The sequence below is a fragment of the Cricetulus griseus genome, chromosome 7 (genome assembly GCF_003668045.3).
Source record: "Cricetulus griseus strain 17A/GY chromosome 7, alternate assembly CriGri-PICRH-1.0, whole genome shotgun sequence".
Classification (NCBI taxonomy): domain Eukaryota; kingdom Metazoa; phylum Chordata; class Mammalia; order Rodentia; family Cricetidae; genus Cricetulus; species Cricetulus griseus.
In genome coordinates, this window is record NC_048600.1 from 73127083 (window position 1) to 73145577 (window position 18495).

Here is an 18495-nt window from a genome sequence, read left to right on the forward strand (position 1 = left end):
GCCTTGCTCATCTGGCACCTCAGTGTGACCATGGTGCCTTCCGTGGCCTCTTGGCTTCTCAAATCCTCTATGAATCTTGTGGGCAGCGCTGAAATGACCAAGCAGTCACTGAGAATATGGGATTCTTTGAAGGACACGCTGTACAGAACATGGAATTCACAAGGAGACACACATTCTGGCAAAGGATTTGGCAGGAACAATGAATCAGGGAACAGACTGGGAGGAAACAAGAACCTGGAGATGTATAGAGAGGGTTAGACATAAACATGAAAATATTTCCTAGACCTGGGAAAGGGAAGATAGAGATACCCAGATGACTCGTTATAGGACAGATGGTCACAGGGTCACTATAGGAGCTGTGTCACATATGAAGAACAGACATAGCATCGAGATAACATGGAGACAGAAAGCCTTGCTTCCGGTGGTCACACACGATCTTTACACGATCTTTACCCTTGACACTCAGTGTGGCTGAAGTCCTTTCCTGCCCACACACGCATGAGTACTCCCCAGAATCTTCCACAGTCAGGCCACGGATCTGCAGCTCAAATGAGGCTCCATCCTGCCTCAGGCTGTATCTGTCCCCATCTTTGAGGGTCTTTTCTCCCTTCCTCCACTCCACTGGGGTGGCTTTGCTCATCTGGCACCTCAGTATGGCCATGTCCCCTTCTGTGGCCTCTTCATTCCTCAGATACTCTGTGAACTTGGTGGGCACGGCTAGGGATGTCAGAAAAGCACAGGGATTTTTACGCTCAGAGCACATGAAAGGGAGAAGACATGAACAGCACAGAGAAGACCCAAACCCCGCTGAGGGTAAGCCATGTACTGCTTTGCTGAGAACAGGCCATGAAGTTGATGTCCTAAGATGTGTTCTCTTAATATCAGGTCTTTCCATAGATCTGGCATGACGGTCAGAGGGGCCAGAAACACGCAAACATGCCACATTCTCTGTAGCACTATAGCACATATGACTCAGCCTGGATGACAACAGGACATGGAATCTACCAGAAAAGTAGTACTTAGCTCATAGTGGCACAAGGTGGAGGGAAGCCAGCTATGGATTTGTTTTCTCCTGTTTCATACACTTTCCCAAAATGTTAGGACTCTCTCCAGTTACAAAAGGAGGTGACACACAGACAAAGGGACAGAATATGGGATGAACCAGATAAGCAGCATGTCCAAAGACACCACGACACAGACCCAATTGGCCACACATCTTTACCACTAATATTCAGTGTGGCCGAGGTCTTCTCCTGCCCGCACACACATGAGTACTCCCCGGTATCCATCACGGCCAAGTCACGAATCTGCAGCTCACACATGGTCCCATCCTGCCTCAGGCTGTATCTGTCCCCAGCTCTCAGGATCTCAGACCCCTTCCTCCACTCCACAGGGGTGGCCTTGCTCAGTTCACATCTTAATATGGCTGTTGCCCCTTCTGTGGCTTCTTGGCTTCTCAAGTCTTCTATAAATTTGGCAGGAAGGCCTGGAAAGGGTCAAACAATCACCGAGAACATGAAACTCTTTGGAGGTCTCTGCATGGACATGGAACCCACAAAGAACCACACACATTGCTCAAGAGCCACAGTGTGAACAACCGAACTCATATACACATGGGGAAAGAAGCAGGTGGCTGGAGAGGGACACCAGTGGGAGGAAGATCTGCTTGAGTAAATGAAAAATATCCAAAGGCATCAGTGAGAGGAGAGATGGCTACCACAGGAACTGTGCCACACATGAAGACAGAAGGAAGTGATGGGAACAACATAAAGACAAGCCACCCATCTTTACCCCTGACAGTCAGCGTGGCTGAAGTCTTCTCCTGCCCACACACACATGAGTACTCCCCGGCATCCGCCAGGGTCAGGCCATGGATTTGCAGCCTACACACAGCTCCATCCTGCTTCAGGCTGTATCTGTCTCCATCCTGCAAGGTCTTTCTTCCTTTCTTCCATGTCACAGAAGCTGCCTTGCTCAGTTCACACCTCAGCGTAGCCATGGTTCCTTCTGTGGCTTCTTCATTCTTCAGACCATCTATGAACTTAGCTGGAAGGGCTAGGGAGGTCAGAAACACATAGACACTCTCTGAGAACATGGAAGACCCTAGGCGTGGATTACAGGGAGGACAGAAGCCTGACTGTGCACAGGCTACACAGTGGGCATGCCAAGCACAGCTGAGGGTGGGACTTCCCTTGGTCTAGACTGTGCACCTCATGGCCACAGTCCACTCTATGGCTTCCACAGGCCTCAGACTGTGTGTGTATGAGTTTGGCATGTGGGGCTGGGAGCGACACAAAGATAATCAGGATCTTGCAGAATGCTGGAGACGGGACATGACACTCAACAGCGCAACACATCTTGGTGATTGTAAGGAATAAACGTGCAAACACAAGTGGGAAATAGCACAGGTGGGGTAGCATATAGACTGGTCAGCCTGACCCTGGTGATGCAGCAAAGACACAGAGGACCTCAAGATAAGGTCTAGAGAGAGAGCCTAAGACCTGGACAACAGAAGCATTTACAATGGCAGTATCCCTGGCCCCAAGTCTTCTGTGCCCACCCTGTCCCACACGCAAACTCCATGCTCAATGGCTTGGCTGCTAGGTCACAGAGTGCCATGGTTGTGAACATCTCCAGTGGATGCTGGGAGAGCACACAGGGTGCCTGAATCTGCCCCCCAAAGTCATAGCAAATCCTGCTTCTCAGAAAAGACTGGGGAGAAGGAACAGCTTGGCTGGATGGGAAGAAGTCACAAGTCTCTTCCTGGAACTGTCAGCCTGGAGTAGTTGGTCACAGGGCTCTTTGTTTGGCCCTATCTTCATGGCACAGGCAAACCAATGTGAGAGAGCAGAGGTAGATTCACAACTGAACAAACGGCGGCATGAGCCACCTGTCCTTGGCTGCCATGTGGGAAGTGATCACAGAGAAGAGGGACAAACAGGCTCATTTGCCAAAGCCGGAGTCTTCCCTTGGCTACCAGGCCATGGCTGAGAACTCTTGAACACCCAGCTCTGTGTGCTTGGAGGTCTTAAATGGCAGTGGCTCAGAGCATCCTCGGAACTTTATGGTCCAGTGGTAGCTTTTGAAAGCTCAGCACTCCAGAAAGGCCCAGGTAAGGTACCTATCATGCCTAGTTCTTGTTGGAACAAACACAGTCCTGAAAGCAGCTGGTTGCCAGGACCCTCTACACCTCAGCCATCAACAGTGTGTCCTGGGGATAGGAATAGGGGAGAATGTTTTCCCATGATCTCTTTCTAACTCTGCAGCCATGGCACAAGCCTCGGGTACATCCTTCTGTCATTTCTTGGAATATCTGAATGCATGATGGCACCAGGCTTCTGTGTTTTGACACCGATCCATCCACATGGCAGCTGGTTTTTATTCAAATGTTTCTAATGCTTGTGAAGGTGATAGGAGTCACCTGCCACAGCCTGGACAAAGATGGCCAGGCCTTACCATACCTTCCTCTTCAGTGCCCTCAGTAGCCAGTTCTTCATATGAGAGCAGAGCCCAGACCTAGGGCTTCACATTTATAGGAATTTCTTTCCATCTTCACTCTCTAAGATGTCCAGGGTCCTCCAACAATTTCTGTGCATCCCATCTGCCTCTCTGCAGAGAGGTGCTCGGGGCTCTCCAAGGACCCCTGACAAAGAGCTGATTCATCACTAGGTCACACCTAGACAGGAATTCTAGTTCCCTGAACACAAGTGTGACTAAGGAGCAAAGTCCAGCAGACCAGCCACTCTAGGAAGGTCTGTTGCTGCCCATGCATACATGAGGACTCCCAGGATCCATCATAGCCAGGCTACAGGGCTCCATATGTCATGTCTGCCTCAATCTGTGAGTGCCTCTGTCTCTGATGTCCTAATGTCCAGGGAGGCACTTTGCTCTGTTCACTCTACAGTGTGACCTTACTCCCTGTAATGCCCTCCCCAAGTTTCTATCTGTGAAGTACTGTTCACAACTGTGGGGGATACACAGGCACAAAGACCATTACACTCTGTAGCCATGGACAATAGTGGGCCACAGACATTACATGTACAACACAGAACACACAGAGTGGCCAGAGGCAAGATCATCAAGGCCTTCTCCAGTGGGAAGACCTAGAACCGACCAGGAAAAGCCCAGGGAGGACAGCATCAAGCTCACCCCCACAGACTTGTCTTCACCTCTCCTCACCACCATGGGACAAGCCCTCACCTCTACCTTATTCCACATGGATCAGGTGCCCACCTCTGCCTGATACTCATGGAGGATGCCTTCACCTCCATCTGACTTCTACTTGTTGGACACTTACCTCCACCCTGACTGACATGAGGTGGGGCCTCCTAAGGGGTGGGCCCCTGACCTTGCCTGACACTTAACATGGTGAACGCTCACCTTCACATTCAGGCACATGCCAAGGCTGTCCTTCCTTCCTGTATTCCTACTGTGTGGGTCATTCCTCTATTTCCTGCCTTCCTCTTTTCCTGGTGTGTCCCCAGGACCCAGAATTGCATCTTTATAGTTGTTTACACACACACACACACACACACACACACACACACACACACACACACACACAACACACACACACTCATCTCAACCAGGACACTCCTGAGGGGTTAAGAAAGACCTAATTCCCATTGTTTTCTGGCGTCTAAAGTGGGCCCCATACAACAAGTTGGAGAAATACCAGCTAACAGAGTAAAGATGAGACAGACAAGCAGGAGATGTGGGTAGGAGAAGACGCTCAGAAATAGAGCCACCCATGCACAGGGGCACCCCCACACAGGAACACACATGGTCTTTACCCCTGATGGTCAGTGTGGCTGAGGTCTTTTCCTGCCCACATATGCAGAAGTACTCCCCAGAATCTGATGTAGCCAGGCTGCAGATCTGCAGCTCGCACACAGCCCCATCCTGTCTCAGGGTGTATCTGTCCCCATCTCTCAGGGTCTCTGTTCCCTTCCTCCACTCCACAGGGGCAGCCTTGCTCAGCTCACACCGCAGTATGGTTGTGTCTCCTTCTGTGACCTCCTTGCTTTTGAGCCTTCCAATGAAGTGGGCAGGCAGAGCTAGGAGAACAAGACAGATTGGAACATCAGATCTGCTATAGAGTGTTGTGGAAAAAAAACATGACATAGGACAGGATGGGGAACAAGACAGACTACAGCAGAGCAACGGGAAGGAACCCACCGGGGCTCAAGAGCGGGAAGCCAGTTGAGGATGCTAGTATTTCCTGGTTCACACAATGGCTCAAGGAGTAGGGTGGGAGCCACAGTGTGATGAACATACGTGAAGAAAAAGCATTGGAGGAGCTGGACAGATAGCACCACGGCAACTCACGGGTAAAACACTGATCCACATGACCACGTGTGGTCCTTACCCTTGACAGTCAGCGTGGCTGAAGTCCTCTCCTGTCCACAAACACACAAGTACTCCCCTGCATCTGCCACAACCAGGCTACAAATCTGCAGTTCACAAACAGCTCCATCCTGCTTCAGGCTGTATTTGTCCCCATTTCTCAGGGTCTCTGTTCCCTTCCTCCATTCCACGGGGGCCTCTTTGGTCAGCTCACACCGCAGTGTGGCCATGGTCCCTTCTGTGGCCTCCTTGTTTCTCAATTTTCCTACGAACTGGGCAGACATGGCTGCAGCAGGTACAAATACAAAATGCCTCGTTATCCCCCTGCACTGGGGTGAGTTTCCCATTGGACCCTGAGCACAGCATGGACAGGCACACTCACTTTTCACTGTGAGTGTGGCTGAGGTTGCCTGGTCCCCGAAGGAGCATGAATACTGCCCACTGTCCTGGGGCTGCAGGTCCCGGATGACCAGCTCCAGCACAGCACCCTCTTGGCGCAGACTATACTTGCTGCTGGACTTCAGAATGTCTTCTCCACGACGCCACTCCACAGGTGCAGCCACGGATGAGAGCACACAGCGTAGAGTGGCAGCCCTGCCCTCTGGCACCTCCACATCCTTCAGGGACTCCCTGAACCGCACTGGCCGAGCTATGAACAGGCAGATTCAGTTCAGCCTCCTGGAGGAGGACCCCACCTGAGTTCCAGAAGGGGAAGCAGCTACAGGGTGTGGGACAACTCAAATATTGAATGCCAGTGGTAAGGACCCAAAGACATCTGGGAAAGATGGGCCTAAAGGTATATAAGTGGAAAGGTGGGCATGGACCAGATTAAAGGCAAAGCATTATAGTCAGAACTGTGTCCCCCCAAAAATTCAGATGTTGAAGCTATAACTAGGGGTCTCAGAATATGATTGTTTGGCAGTGTGGACTTCAAAGACACAGAATAAGGTTGTTGGAGTGAGCCCTTATTTCATCGGATTGGTATCCTTAACTAGGACACCAGCAGAGAGGAATAAGCACCTGGAGTCACAAAGAAGGTGGCATCTGAAAGTCAAGGAGACAGACCCTAGGAGGCCAGTCAACTGTGATTTACTTCTCTTCCACACAGCAGGTGGACAAAAGACTCCTGTTGTACAAACTGCCTGCCTGTACTGCTAGTTTAGGGCAGTCCAGGCAAGCCACAGGCAAGAAGAAGGACTCCATGGGGTCTACCAAAGCCAAGTCAGGAATGAGCCACAAGCAGGGCTCAGGAGACCAAGAGGGTGGGAGACTACTGGGGCAGTAGAGACCCTGAGACACAAGGAAGCCAAGTGCCCTATACAGCAAGCAGGGAGCAAAGGAAAGCAACCAGAAGCTGCTCCAGGGGCCCCTGCCTCCTGTGGACATATGTCTATTACCCCAAACATGGCCACCTGGCACCCTCACTCACCATGGACCCTGACGATGGAGCTGCTGGAAGTGCCGCCAACCTCACATTTGTATCGCCCACCATCTTGTGGGGTGGTACCAATGATGACCAGCTGGGCCCGACAGCCTTCATAGCTCAGCTGGCATCGTGCAGATGGCCTCAATGTCTTCCCATCTTTGGTCCAGCGTACAGAGCTATCCAATGTGGTGGTTTCACAGACAAGAGTTAAGTCCTCGCCTTCTGTGACTGTAACATCGGTGAGTGGCTGAGAGAAGACGCTTGGTTTCTCTGGAGGATAGAGAAAGGCAAAGTTACTTGGGACTGCGATACCTCTATGAGAGGACTAACACAATGGACCATGCAATGCCTGAATCAGTGTCTGTCTGTTGCCCTCAGGCAGGAGACAGACAGACAGAAAGGCAGGTTCTGTGTAGTTCCCATTCTGGGGGAAGACAACACATATCACATCATCCACAAGTTCTGAATTCAGAAATTAATTATGAAAGAACCCAATTCAGTCTTCTGAACCAACTCATAGAGATGAGAGACCCCCCCCATGCCACTGGCTACCTTCCTGGGATGAGAGACCCCCTTGCCATTGACATCTAATCTTGCCTCTCCATGAGCCCCAGGACCACACTGTGCACCAGGTAGAGCTCTTCAAGGCTCCTCTAGGCCATGTAGTGTCCCCATCATGGATAGCCCTTAGACACAAAACCCACCAGTCACCCGCAGGGCAGCTGAGGTCCGCTGATCACCCGCCTCGAAGTAGACAGTGCCTGAATCCTTGAGTGCCAGCTGCCGCAGGGTGAGCACATGGTAGCCTCCAGGCTGGACAGTGATCTCGTTCAGCTCATTGCTGTGCAGGGGGGTCTTATCCAGGAACCAGTGCACGGGGCTGTAGTCAGCAGGGGAGATACGGCAGCAGAACTGGGCAGAGGAGCCCTCCTGGACAGCAGTGTCCTCTAGGTCCTCGGTAATGCGCACTTTCTGGCCTGCTAGGCAAAAGTCACATCAGAGCTCCCGCAGACTAGGACCAGGCTTGTCTAGCAGCCAAGATAAACAACTCGTCCAAGACCCTGGGTGGGGCCATAAGCACGTAATCTACTTCATCCCTTGCCAATGAGACTCAAAATCAGATCTGAGTCATACAGTACTTTGTAGGTTGGCCTCTGAGCCCCAAACCTACATCCCCCTCTGACATCCTTTTGCTAAGATGGTAGAGGGGCCACAGCCGACTGAAGCTCATATAATCTCTCCTGCCTTTTGTACTGAGCTGGGCTTGCCAACAGATAGGCTGCCCGCTCCCAAAACCGCTTACACCAGCAATGTCACCATAGCACAACACAATTCATACTGCAGTCAACCTCACATTGACAGATGAATGGTGGATGTAAAAGCAGCGTCAGTTAGCCACTCTGCTACAGACTCAACCGACTCCAGCCTTCCTGTTCCCTCACTGTCTGTCTAGTCCCTTTCATTCTCCTCTCTGGTTCTGTGAAATGGAGTTTTCAGCATCCACAAACATGACAAATTTGAGGTGTGTGCCTCCCTGTGCCTGGCTTAGCTCGCTTATATTTCAAAGACCTCGAGGGAGAGTTTAAAGTCTCACAACATACAGAAATGATGACAACTCAACTATGGAATTGCCTGGTAGCCTGATCAACACATATCCAATTATCACACTTTGTCTCACAGATAGATACAAATATGTATTAACTGAATAGATTAAAGTAATACAAAGAATCATGCCTACATTAAATTTTAAATTGAATGCTGGAGGGGTAGCTTCATGTTTAAAAACATGTGCTGCTCTTCCACAAGACCCAAGTTCAATTTCTAGCACCTACATCAGATGGCTCACAACCATCTGTAACTCTAGCTCCAGAGAATACAAGGCTTCAAGCCTCCTGGGGTACCTACACTCACACGAATATACTCGCATCTGGACATACATGCATGTGACAGAATATGTAAATTCCTAGAAATATTTTGTTGTTGTTAAATTAAAAATGGTAAAATTGCTGGGTGTTGGTGGCACACACCTTTAATCCCAGCACTTGGGAAGCAGAAGCCAGCTGATCTCTGAGTTTGAGGCCAGCCTGGTCTACAGAGTGAGTTCCAGGACAGCCAGGGCTATACAGAGAAACCCTGTCTCAGAAGGAGGAGGAGAATGGTAACTAGACATGGATCCTGCATACACACAATTGCACCCGCAAACACCTTGGAGGCAGGACTCCACTCCAAAGACCCCAATACTGGATGGCACAGAGAGAAAGGACTCTGATCAGTAGGCTGTCACACACAAAAAAAAATGGTTTATTCTACCCACAGGCTTCTGGACGGTTTACACTTAAGGTCTGCCTTTTACTTTTTACTTTTACTGCCTTCTTTTTTTTTCAGACAGTCTCATGTACCCAAAGCTAGCCCTGAACTTGCTATGATCTTGAACTTCTGCTCCTCCTACCTCTACCTCCTATAGTCTTAATGGAGAGTTCGTGGGGATTCCTACAGATACCAAAATCTGAGGGCACTCAAGTTCCATGTAAAAAAAAAATGGTGAAGTATTTGTACTCTGCATAATCTGTTGGTCCACTTTTAATAACTGGTTTTTACTAGCCAATACAATGGAAGTACTCAGTGGAATATTACACTGTATGTTCAGGGAACAGTGACAACGAAGAAAGCCTTTGTTCATCACAGCCATATTTTCTTTTCCTTCCCATTTGTGTGTACAGTATGCATGTGTGTGCATGCATGTTTGCATGTGTGGAAGCACATATTTGTGCATGTGCACACACATGTAGATGCTCCATGTTGACGTCAGGAAGCTTCCTAATAGCTCTTCCATCTAATTCAGTGAGGCAGAGTCTCTCAGTCAAGCCCAGAGCTCACTTATATGACCAGTCTTGATAGCCAGGTTGCTCTGAGATCTATGTCTCCTCTTTCCCAAGCACCTGCATTTCCTTGGGCTCTAGGGCATTCAAACTTGAGTCCATGTGCTTGCTGGCACAGCAAGTGCTTTGACAACTGGGACATCTCGCTAGCCACACAATTTCTTTTTCTGCATGTTTTTGATTAATAAGATGCTAAATCTGAAGGTGCAGAACTTGAAAATATAGGGGGATAGACTTAGTTACTTCTAATCATCAATGCTGAGGCTTCTCAACGTTATTCCCTGAAGACAGACTTCAGGAGGGGTTTCTACTAAATGCTATCCCAGACTCCACCCCAGTATTGTAGAGCCGAGTGAAGGCTGTGGTTGGAGGGCCAGGGTCATCTCTGTTCTGATACCATGACACATCCCTATTAACCAGGCTGTCACCATTTTCCCTCTCTACAAACCTGAGAGGACAACAGCTCTCATGCTGCATATTGGAGGGGAATGGCGCTTCACAAGTGAGAACAAATAGAGAAAACAAATAACAAACAAAACAGTAACAAGCTGAGATCATTCCTGTCAAACCGGGCAAAACCCTGCCTGGCACACACAAACACTTTTTTGGGGGGCCATAAAGAGATCCCCTCTTGTTCCACATACCCCTCATGCTTCCCATGTCTTGTTCATATGCACAGATCGTATCAAAGTTTGCCTTTGACCTTCTTGAGCTCTGCAGCAACGCAGAACAGATACCCTGGACAGACATCTGCCTAGCAGAAACACCCCCACCAACCACAGACATGGGGCTCCTGCCCCATGTCTGCAGGAATGCTGAGCTCTGTATCCAAGCAGCTCGTGCCAGCCTGTCCCTCTCTCTCTCTGCTTCCTTGCTCTGAGATGCACCCTGGGTTTTCAGTCCAATGCCTTTCATTCCCAATAGGCTGACTGTTCTTTAACAATTGTCTCCAGACTTTCTAAACTGACACTATAAATAATGGTCACACTGATAGTCTGTTCTCCACTAAGAACACATGAGGCTCCTTAGTTGCCAAGCAGCATGGTAAGTTGTCCCTCTGCAATAACTGACTAACACACCATGTGTGCAAGCACACAGAGCACATATCCTGGGACTCAGCACAGGCCTGGATGCTGTGAGAACACACAGAAAGCACCCACTATGTAAATGAAGGCAGTCTATCAGCTCCTTCACACAAGGTCACACTAGGGAAGCCTGAGGTGCCCAGGTGATCTGCTCTTCCCTTAGAGAAACTTAGAGACATAGAGAAACTGAAGCTGGGCTGGTCTAGAACAAGCAGAGTCCTGATGACTAACCACTTTTGAGCCTCCAGAGTCTACTTCAGATAAAGCAGACCAAAGCACCCACTAAGGAGCCAAAAGCAGCATGCAAGTAAGGGCTGCCTCACCATGGACGAGGAGCCGGGCCTGGGTCCGGGCTTGGCCAATGTCACAAGTGTAGGTGTCACTGTCTGTCCTCTCCAGGGCATTGATGGTGAGCTTCAGGGTCAAGCCATCCTGGCTGGGGGCATGCTTCCCTGAGGCACGCAGCTCCAGGAGGCCCTTGCGCCATGTCACGACAGATGCTGGGTGCTCTGTCTTGCACATGAACACAGCTGTGCCCTTCTCTTCCACCTGCAGGTCAGCCAGCTCCTCCGTGAAGCGGTTTGCCATTTCTAGGTAAGGGACAAACCAGGCAGGGATGGGGCATAAAGCTCCTCTCACCATCCAGGCTCTGTCCCCGCAACCTGAGCACACAGGCTGACCTGAGTGGGTACCTCCACAGAGGTCCTGGAGGTAGCTCCAGGCCATGCTGCAGGGGAGACTGATAGGGTCATGTGCTTACCTTCCACAAGGATCTTGGCAGTGCTTTTAGAAGCTTCTGTCTCACAAGTATATTCTCCAGAATCCTTGAGTGAGGCCTTTCGGACAACCAGCACAGCCCGTGTGCCTTCGCTGAGCAGGTCATACTTCTGACTCTTTCTGATGGCTTTCCCATCTTTCAGCCAGCGCACAGAGGCACCAGCCCTAGACAGCTCACAGCTTAGCGTCACATGTTCTCCAAGCATAGTCCGCTGGTCCTCCAAGGGCTTCGTGATCTCCACTGGCCTCTCTGAAATAAGTAGAGATGGTTCCCATGAGGCACACCCTTGGCCACAGAACCAGCTGTGGCCTTGGCCACATAGCCACTGCAACAACCCCTCAGAAATAGCCTCAGCCATGACCAGGATGAAGACAGACAGGCATTTGGGAACATGCAGTCTCTAGAAATCAAAACCACAGAACCTATAGCTCTTGACTCCTGGGACCTTAGACTCCTAGCAGCTCAAGACTTTGAAGTGCTAAAAGCAATCACTCTGACATTGAGACCTAGGAATTACAGGCTATTAGGGCACTTCATCCAAGGCTCATACAAGGGTATGACCACAGCTTGGCTGGTCCCTGTGCAGATCCACCCTGAGCACCAAGTGTGTGAGGCAGAAACACAAGCTTCAAGACATCAGAGGCTACTTCCCAGCCTCCCTGACCTCAGCTTTAAGTGTCATATTGGCTGAGTAAGCTACCTACACTGAGAGCAGTCAGCCCATGGGTAAGAGACCAGAATTCTCGGCTTGCTCTAGAAATTCAGATGCTCAGACAGGAATATGACTCCCTTCAATAATGGAAATTTCACCCAGGACCCCAACAAATATATTGGGTCCCCACCATGAAGGGTAGACAGTCCCTAGAAGCAGCTCCACAGTGCCCCAGTTCACATGTCAGGCCCGGGGCCCCCAGACACAACACCCACCTCTGATGATGAGCGAGGCCTTGGATGTGAGTCCCATCACTGAGAAGACCACCTCCCCGGCATCACTGAGCACAGCGTCTTTGACTGTCAGAGTGTATTTGCGGCCCTGGCGAGTGGCCCGAAAGTGGCCAGAACTACCCACTGTCTTCCCGCCGACTGTCCACACTGCTGGGTCACTGTCACTCTCGCGGGACAAGACACACTCAAAGCTGCAGCTCTCTCCCTCCAGCACCTCCACTGTCTTTAACCTCTTGGTGATGCCCACATGCAGATCTGTGGGACATAAGAAACAGGTCACCAGTCAGACCATTGATGTCAACCTCAGGGAACAGTAGTATCCCATGCCAGGCAATCGGGCTACACTGCAGGGCCCAGTTTCCCACTGTCCCCAGCTCCACACCTGATGACAAAGAGTGCCATCACCAAATCGTCACCAAAATCCTAGCTTTGATCTGGCATGGCCTAGTCTTTGCACGATTGACATCTATGAGCTACAATCAAGGTGGTTAGGAGGAGGAGGAGGTTCCTTCACATCTCTAACCATCTTGTGACACCAGGAGGAGGGACAGGGAGCCCATACGTGACCCCTTCCAGAGACAGCAAGTTTAGTCCTATGAATATCTCACTGTGCTCCATTCCCATAAGGCTCTCACAGAGAATGAACAGGCTGCCAACCCGTCTCCTCCAAGCCTGAGTCAGGACAGTGGGTGGCTGGACAGTGGGTAGCTGAGAGAGGTGTGTTCAAAGGGACCTACCTCTTTAAAATAACAGTGCTGAGTGGGACAGCAACTATGAACCTAGGGACTTTGTGGGGCTCTGTGAAGAATGGGACCATAGATGGCATGTAGACCTTTGCACCTGTAGGACAGGACACCCGCCCTTGGCCTGAGAGCCCTTTACAGGTTGTCTCCTGGCCTCACCTCTAGTGTCCCACACATGCCTGGCCAATTTCCTCTCCATCCCAACACATGGTACAGATCAAATGTCTGGGATCTGAAGGGATCCATACCAGTCTCACACTGTGAGGCTCTGTAGACAAAGGTTCCTTAACCCATCTGCCTGCCCCTGGACCTCAAAGGGCTACGTTAAGGCCCATGTGCTACAGACAGCTTCTCTGCTACCTCCTGGATACACAGAAGAGCCTTTAAGTCTTGAAGAGCAGCCTGGAGCCTCTAGATAGAAGGCCTAACACAATTGCGGTGGTTTGAAAGAAAATACCCCCCCAACAGGGAATGGCACTCTTAGGAAGTGTGGTCTTGTTGGAGAAGTATGTCACTGTAGGGGCGGGCTTTGAGGTCTCATATGCTCAAGCTATGCCCAGTAGACAGTTGCTTCTAACTGCCTGAGGATCAAGAGGCAGAACTCTCAGCCACTTCTCTGGCACCATGTGTGCCTACTGCATGCCACATGTCCCACCAGGAAGATAATGGACTAAGCCTCTGAAACTGCAAGCCAGACCCAATTAAATGTTTTCTTTTATAAGAGTTGCCATGGTCAGGGTGTCTCTTCACGGCAATAGAAACCCTGAGACCGCCATCCTGCACAAGAGCCCTGGCCACTCACCATGCACACTGACCCTGGACCGGGTCTCCTCACTGCCCACGTGGCAGGTATACAATCCAGCATCTTCATGGCTCAGGTCATGTACCGTGAGGCCCCGAGTGCCTGCCTTATGTACAAAGTCATACTTGTCACTGGGACCCAGCTCCACACCATCTTTGCGCCAAACCACACGTGCTTCAGGGTCTGAGACCTCACATTGAAGGGTCAGTGTGCCGCGCTCTTCTGCAGATATGTCATCCAGTGCTTTCAGGAACACCACCGGCTTTGCTGGAGGAATGGTATGGGCTGGTGAGGGGAGCCTGTGCCCACCCAGGGGAAGGGCACCCCACAGACTCCACAGGACTTCTCACCTCTGACCACTAGCCGGGCAGAAACTGACACCTTGGGGGATGTGGCACAAACAGTGCCTGTGTCAGCCTGCCGGACACTCTTCAGCACCAGTGTGTGGAGACAGCCCTCATGGCTGATCTCGTGGAAACTGTCATTGTACAGCGGTACCCCATTGAGTGACCATTCGATGTCCTCGTCCTTATGGGACAGCTCACATGAGAAGCAGACCCGACCTTCCTCCGTGGCTTCGACATCCTGCAGTGGCTGAGTCACTGTCACCTCCCGAGCTGCAAGGTACACACCACCACCTCAGCTCTGTACTATCAGCCACCCCCTGTCCTGGTGTGGAGCCCACTGCCCTCCCCTCCTTCCCAGCTCTCTACCTTCCACAGTAACCTCGGCACTGCTCTGGGCACTACCGGCCTGGCACCGGTAGACCCCAGCATCAGCTGGAGTGAGACGGAGTATGCGCAGCTCTGCCATCTGGCCCTCCAGCACCATCTTGAACTTCTCTGATGGGGCCAGAGGTGTGTCCTCCTTATACCACTGCACAGCCTTGGGGGCCGGCCTGAAGTCACAAGACAGGACTACAGACTGTAGCTCACGCCCTGCTTTGGGTTCCAGCGGCCGCGTCAATACCACAGGAATGTCTAGAGAGAACAATGCAAAGGCAGGGCTGGAGCCACAAGAAACCAGACCACCCTGCCTAGACTCGGTGCCAAGCCATTCCCATCCACAGCCCTTACAATGTGCCTGGCCACCTCCTTTGGGGGTGTGATACACATGCCCCTCACTGCCCTCACACACCTCTATCCCAGCCAACATATACTGTCCCATACTGCCCTGGCCCAAAATCCTGCCATGCCTGAGTGCCTATATCCTACTTGTCAGGCCTCTGACCATATCCATATCCCCAATACCTGCTCCTCCTAAGCCCAGCCATGTGCCGTCCCATGCCCATGATCTGCTCCACACTCTGTCAAACCGCTGAGTAGTGTCCACCCACAGCCTTGAGCCCAAGCATGATTGCTTTGACATGGGCCACCTATGCCTGGCCACAGTTCCTATATCCTGCCCCAAGCCATGTCCACCCATGCCCCTGAACTATGGCCACCTACATCTCTGAGCTGTGTCCATCTTCAGCTTTGCCCCATACCATATGCTAACCTGAGACAACGAGCTGGGCAGAGGAGCGAGACTTGCCAATGGTGAAATGCACGGGCCCGGTCATGGTAGAGCAGGTCTTGTGTAGTGTCAGCCGGTGCACAGTACCGTCTTGCTCCAGGCCCACGTTTGCTCCTGCCTGGAGCACAGTCTTACCAAGGAGCCACTTGGGTGGTCTCACGGAGGGGATGGAGGTCTCACATTCAAACCAGGCTGGGGCAGGCTCCATAACTGTCATGTCCTGCAGGCCCCGCACAATAGTGATGGATTGCTCTGTGGATGAGGAGCCAGTTACCAGTGAAACCCTACAAGAGGGACCTGTGTCCCCATCCTACAAGCTGTCTGTTCCTTCTTATCTCTCTCTCTACCATGTAGCTAAGCATCCTTCCCCAGCTGCCTGGGTGTCCCCCCTCAGACCCCTTTCAGAGGAGGCAGCCTCCAGAATCTCCAGAACAAGCCACAGAAACCACAAGTCCTCCCCCAGAAACCCAAGAGGACTGTCCACCACCCCTTTATCCCATACCTTCCACAAAGAACTGGGCACTGGTCTTGACATCACCGGCATCACAGGTGTAGGTATCCTCATCCTCCGGCTGCACGTCATTGATGACCAGCTTGCGGTAAAGGCCATCGCTGACCACCTCATACTTGGGCCCAGGCTGCAGCTCAAGTTGGCCCTTGAACCACCTCACCTGGGCACTGGCCCGGGACACCTGGCACTCAAGTACACCACGGTGTTTTTCCATGGCAATCTTGTCCCGCAGTGGGCGCAGGAGGGTCACGGGCAGCTCTGTGGACACAGTCAGGTGGGGTCAGGATGGTGACCTGGATGGAAGCTTTGCCTTGGCAACCTCCTAGGAGCCAAGAGACTAACCTCTGCTCCAAACCAGCTGTCCATGCCTTCCACCGGGCCAGCAGGCAGCCAAGTCAAGTGTCCCACCCAGGGCTAATCTAGAATCTGCTGGGTACAACTGACTACCAGCAAAGTGGAGTTTGGAGTCTTTGCACCTTCTCTTCCCACTGAGGAGACCATACTCTACCCTCTTCATGAGTCATTGCTGCCCTGTAGTGGTGGTAGAGGTGGGTTCTAACACACCCCAGGCCTGTGACAGGCTAGCTGTATGTAAGGTCCAGCTCACCGTGTCCAGTCCCTGTCGTCCCCTCAGCCCTCCTCACCTTTCACTCGGAGGTGGGCTCTTGATTCTGCATTTTCAGCTACAAATTTGATCTCCCCTGCATCTTCTGCCAGCACCCTCCGGAAGATAAGAATGTACGTCCTCCCTAGAGACAAAGGACACTCAGTCCTGCTGAGAGAGAGGAGAGCAGCCTGGGGAACCCACCCGTGCTGCTCCGCAGCCCTCCTGCCCTTTTACCTTCCTGCCGGATGCGCACGTTGTCACTGGGCCGTAGCTTGCTGGACGCTCGGAACCATAGGCCAGGAACCTCATCATGGGACACCTCACAGGAGAAGGTGGCACCCTCCTTCTCCATCACCTCCACATCCTCCAGTGGCTTTGTAATCTGAACACTGCGGCCTGGGGGAAGAGAGAGAGGGCTGTTGAGGAGGTTTGAACAAGAATGGCCCCCATAGGCCCATATATTTGAGTGCTTAGAGAGGAGGTGTGGAGGAAGCGTGTCACTGGGGGTGGGCTTTGGGTTTTCAAATGCTCATTCCAGGCCCAGTGTCTCTCTTTTCCTGCTGCCTGTGGATCCGGATATAGAATTCTCAAGCTACTTCTCTAGCACCATGTCTGCTGTGGCCTGCTGTGATGACAATAAACTAAACGTCTGAACAATAAGCCAGCCCTAATTAAAAGCTTTCCTTTATAAGAGTTGCCGTGGTCATGGTGTCTCTTCACGGCAACAGAACACTGACCTATACGGGTGGCATGCCCAGAAACGTAGGGTACTCCCAGCACATCCACCAGATTGCAGACAGGCTCGGGGAAGCAGAGGTACAAGAAAGCACTGCTCATAGCTGCCAACTTTCCCTGCCCTCCCTGAGAAGTACTCACCCTGCACCTTCAGAGAGGCTGAGGTTTGAGCATCAGAAGCATCACACACATAGACACCCTGGTCCCCAATCTCACACCGGTAAATAATGAGACTCCTGCAGGCTCCCTGGGCCACTATGCCCATGGTCTTGCCTGCGCGCAGCTCCACACCATCCTGTGGGGCAGAGAGGACCAGTCAAGCACTAGAGTGGCTCAGGAGAAGGGGTTTGCCTCCTGGATGCCCACAGGGGAAAACGGAGGAGAGAGAAATACCTTCAGCCAGCGCACATCCACTGGCCTTGACAACTCACACTCCAGGGTCACCTTCTCTTTCTGGGTAGCCACCACGTCCTGTAGCAGTCGGGTGAAGCTCACTGGCAACTCTAACAGGTGATATAGGGAAGGAAGACATGGAGCTAGGAGGCACTTTCTGATAAGGTGGGCTAAGTGTAGTCTCACAAGGGGGGTTCCACTTTCCATTTGCCTGGTCCCATTTGCCTCCCTGGACCACTTAGGGAAATGAAATAGGTGTGCTCTGGAGTGGGGCTGCCAGCCTTCACATACTCACCAGTAACTATGAGCTGTGCAGACGTGTGCACGCCCTCAGCCCTGAAGGCCACCAACCCGCTGTCCTGTGGCCTCAGTGCTGAGAGTGTGAGGATGTGGACAGGGCCTTGTACAGCCAGGCGGCATGTGGGCCCAGGCTGAAGTCGCAGGCCATCTCGAGTCCAGCTGCCCTCCACATCAGCATGGGACAACTCCACATCCATGGAGGCCGTACCCTGTTCCTTAGCCTCCACAGCCTGCAAACCTCGGACCAGCCGGACCTGCCGCACTGTCAGACGAACTCCAGTGAGCTAGGAAACTGAGACCCTCCAACCAGCCAGGACTCAGACACAGATGTGGGTTCAGCCTACCTCCCCGGAAGCTACAGAGCAGAGTAAGGGCCCAGGCATTCACCCCCAGTCACCACCTCCACCCAGCTCTACCTCAACCCCAGCTG

General features: G+C 51.8%; 1 protein-coding gene across 1 annotated transcript in view; it reads right to left on the reverse strand.

The window, feature by feature from the left end:
• Obscn (obscurin, cytoskeletal calmodulin and titin-interacting RhoGEF) overlaps positions 1–18495 on the reverse strand; it is a 138335-nt gene that overhangs the window by 65300 nt on the left and 54540 nt on the right. The window contains 21 exon segments of the mRNA XM_035448275.1: positions 1–88; positions 454–717; positions 1268–1486; positions 1792–2055; positions 4794–5057; positions 5369–5632; positions 5729–5995; positions 6776–7042; positions 7477–7749; positions 11060–11326; positions 11497–11763; positions 12442–12714; positions 14005–14271; positions 14355–14621; positions 14718–14984; positions 15502–15771; positions 16022–16288; positions 16675–16779; positions 17514–17667; positions 17766–17875; positions 18061–18327. Of these exon segments, the coding sequence (XP_035304166.1) occupies positions 1–88; positions 454–717; positions 1268–1486; positions 1792–2055; positions 4794–5057; positions 5369–5632; positions 5729–5995; positions 6776–7042; positions 7477–7749; positions 11060–11326; positions 11497–11763; positions 12442–12714; positions 14005–14271; positions 14355–14621; positions 14718–14984; positions 15502–15771; positions 16022–16288; positions 16675–16779; positions 17514–17667; positions 17766–17875; positions 18061–18327 (4951 nt within the window).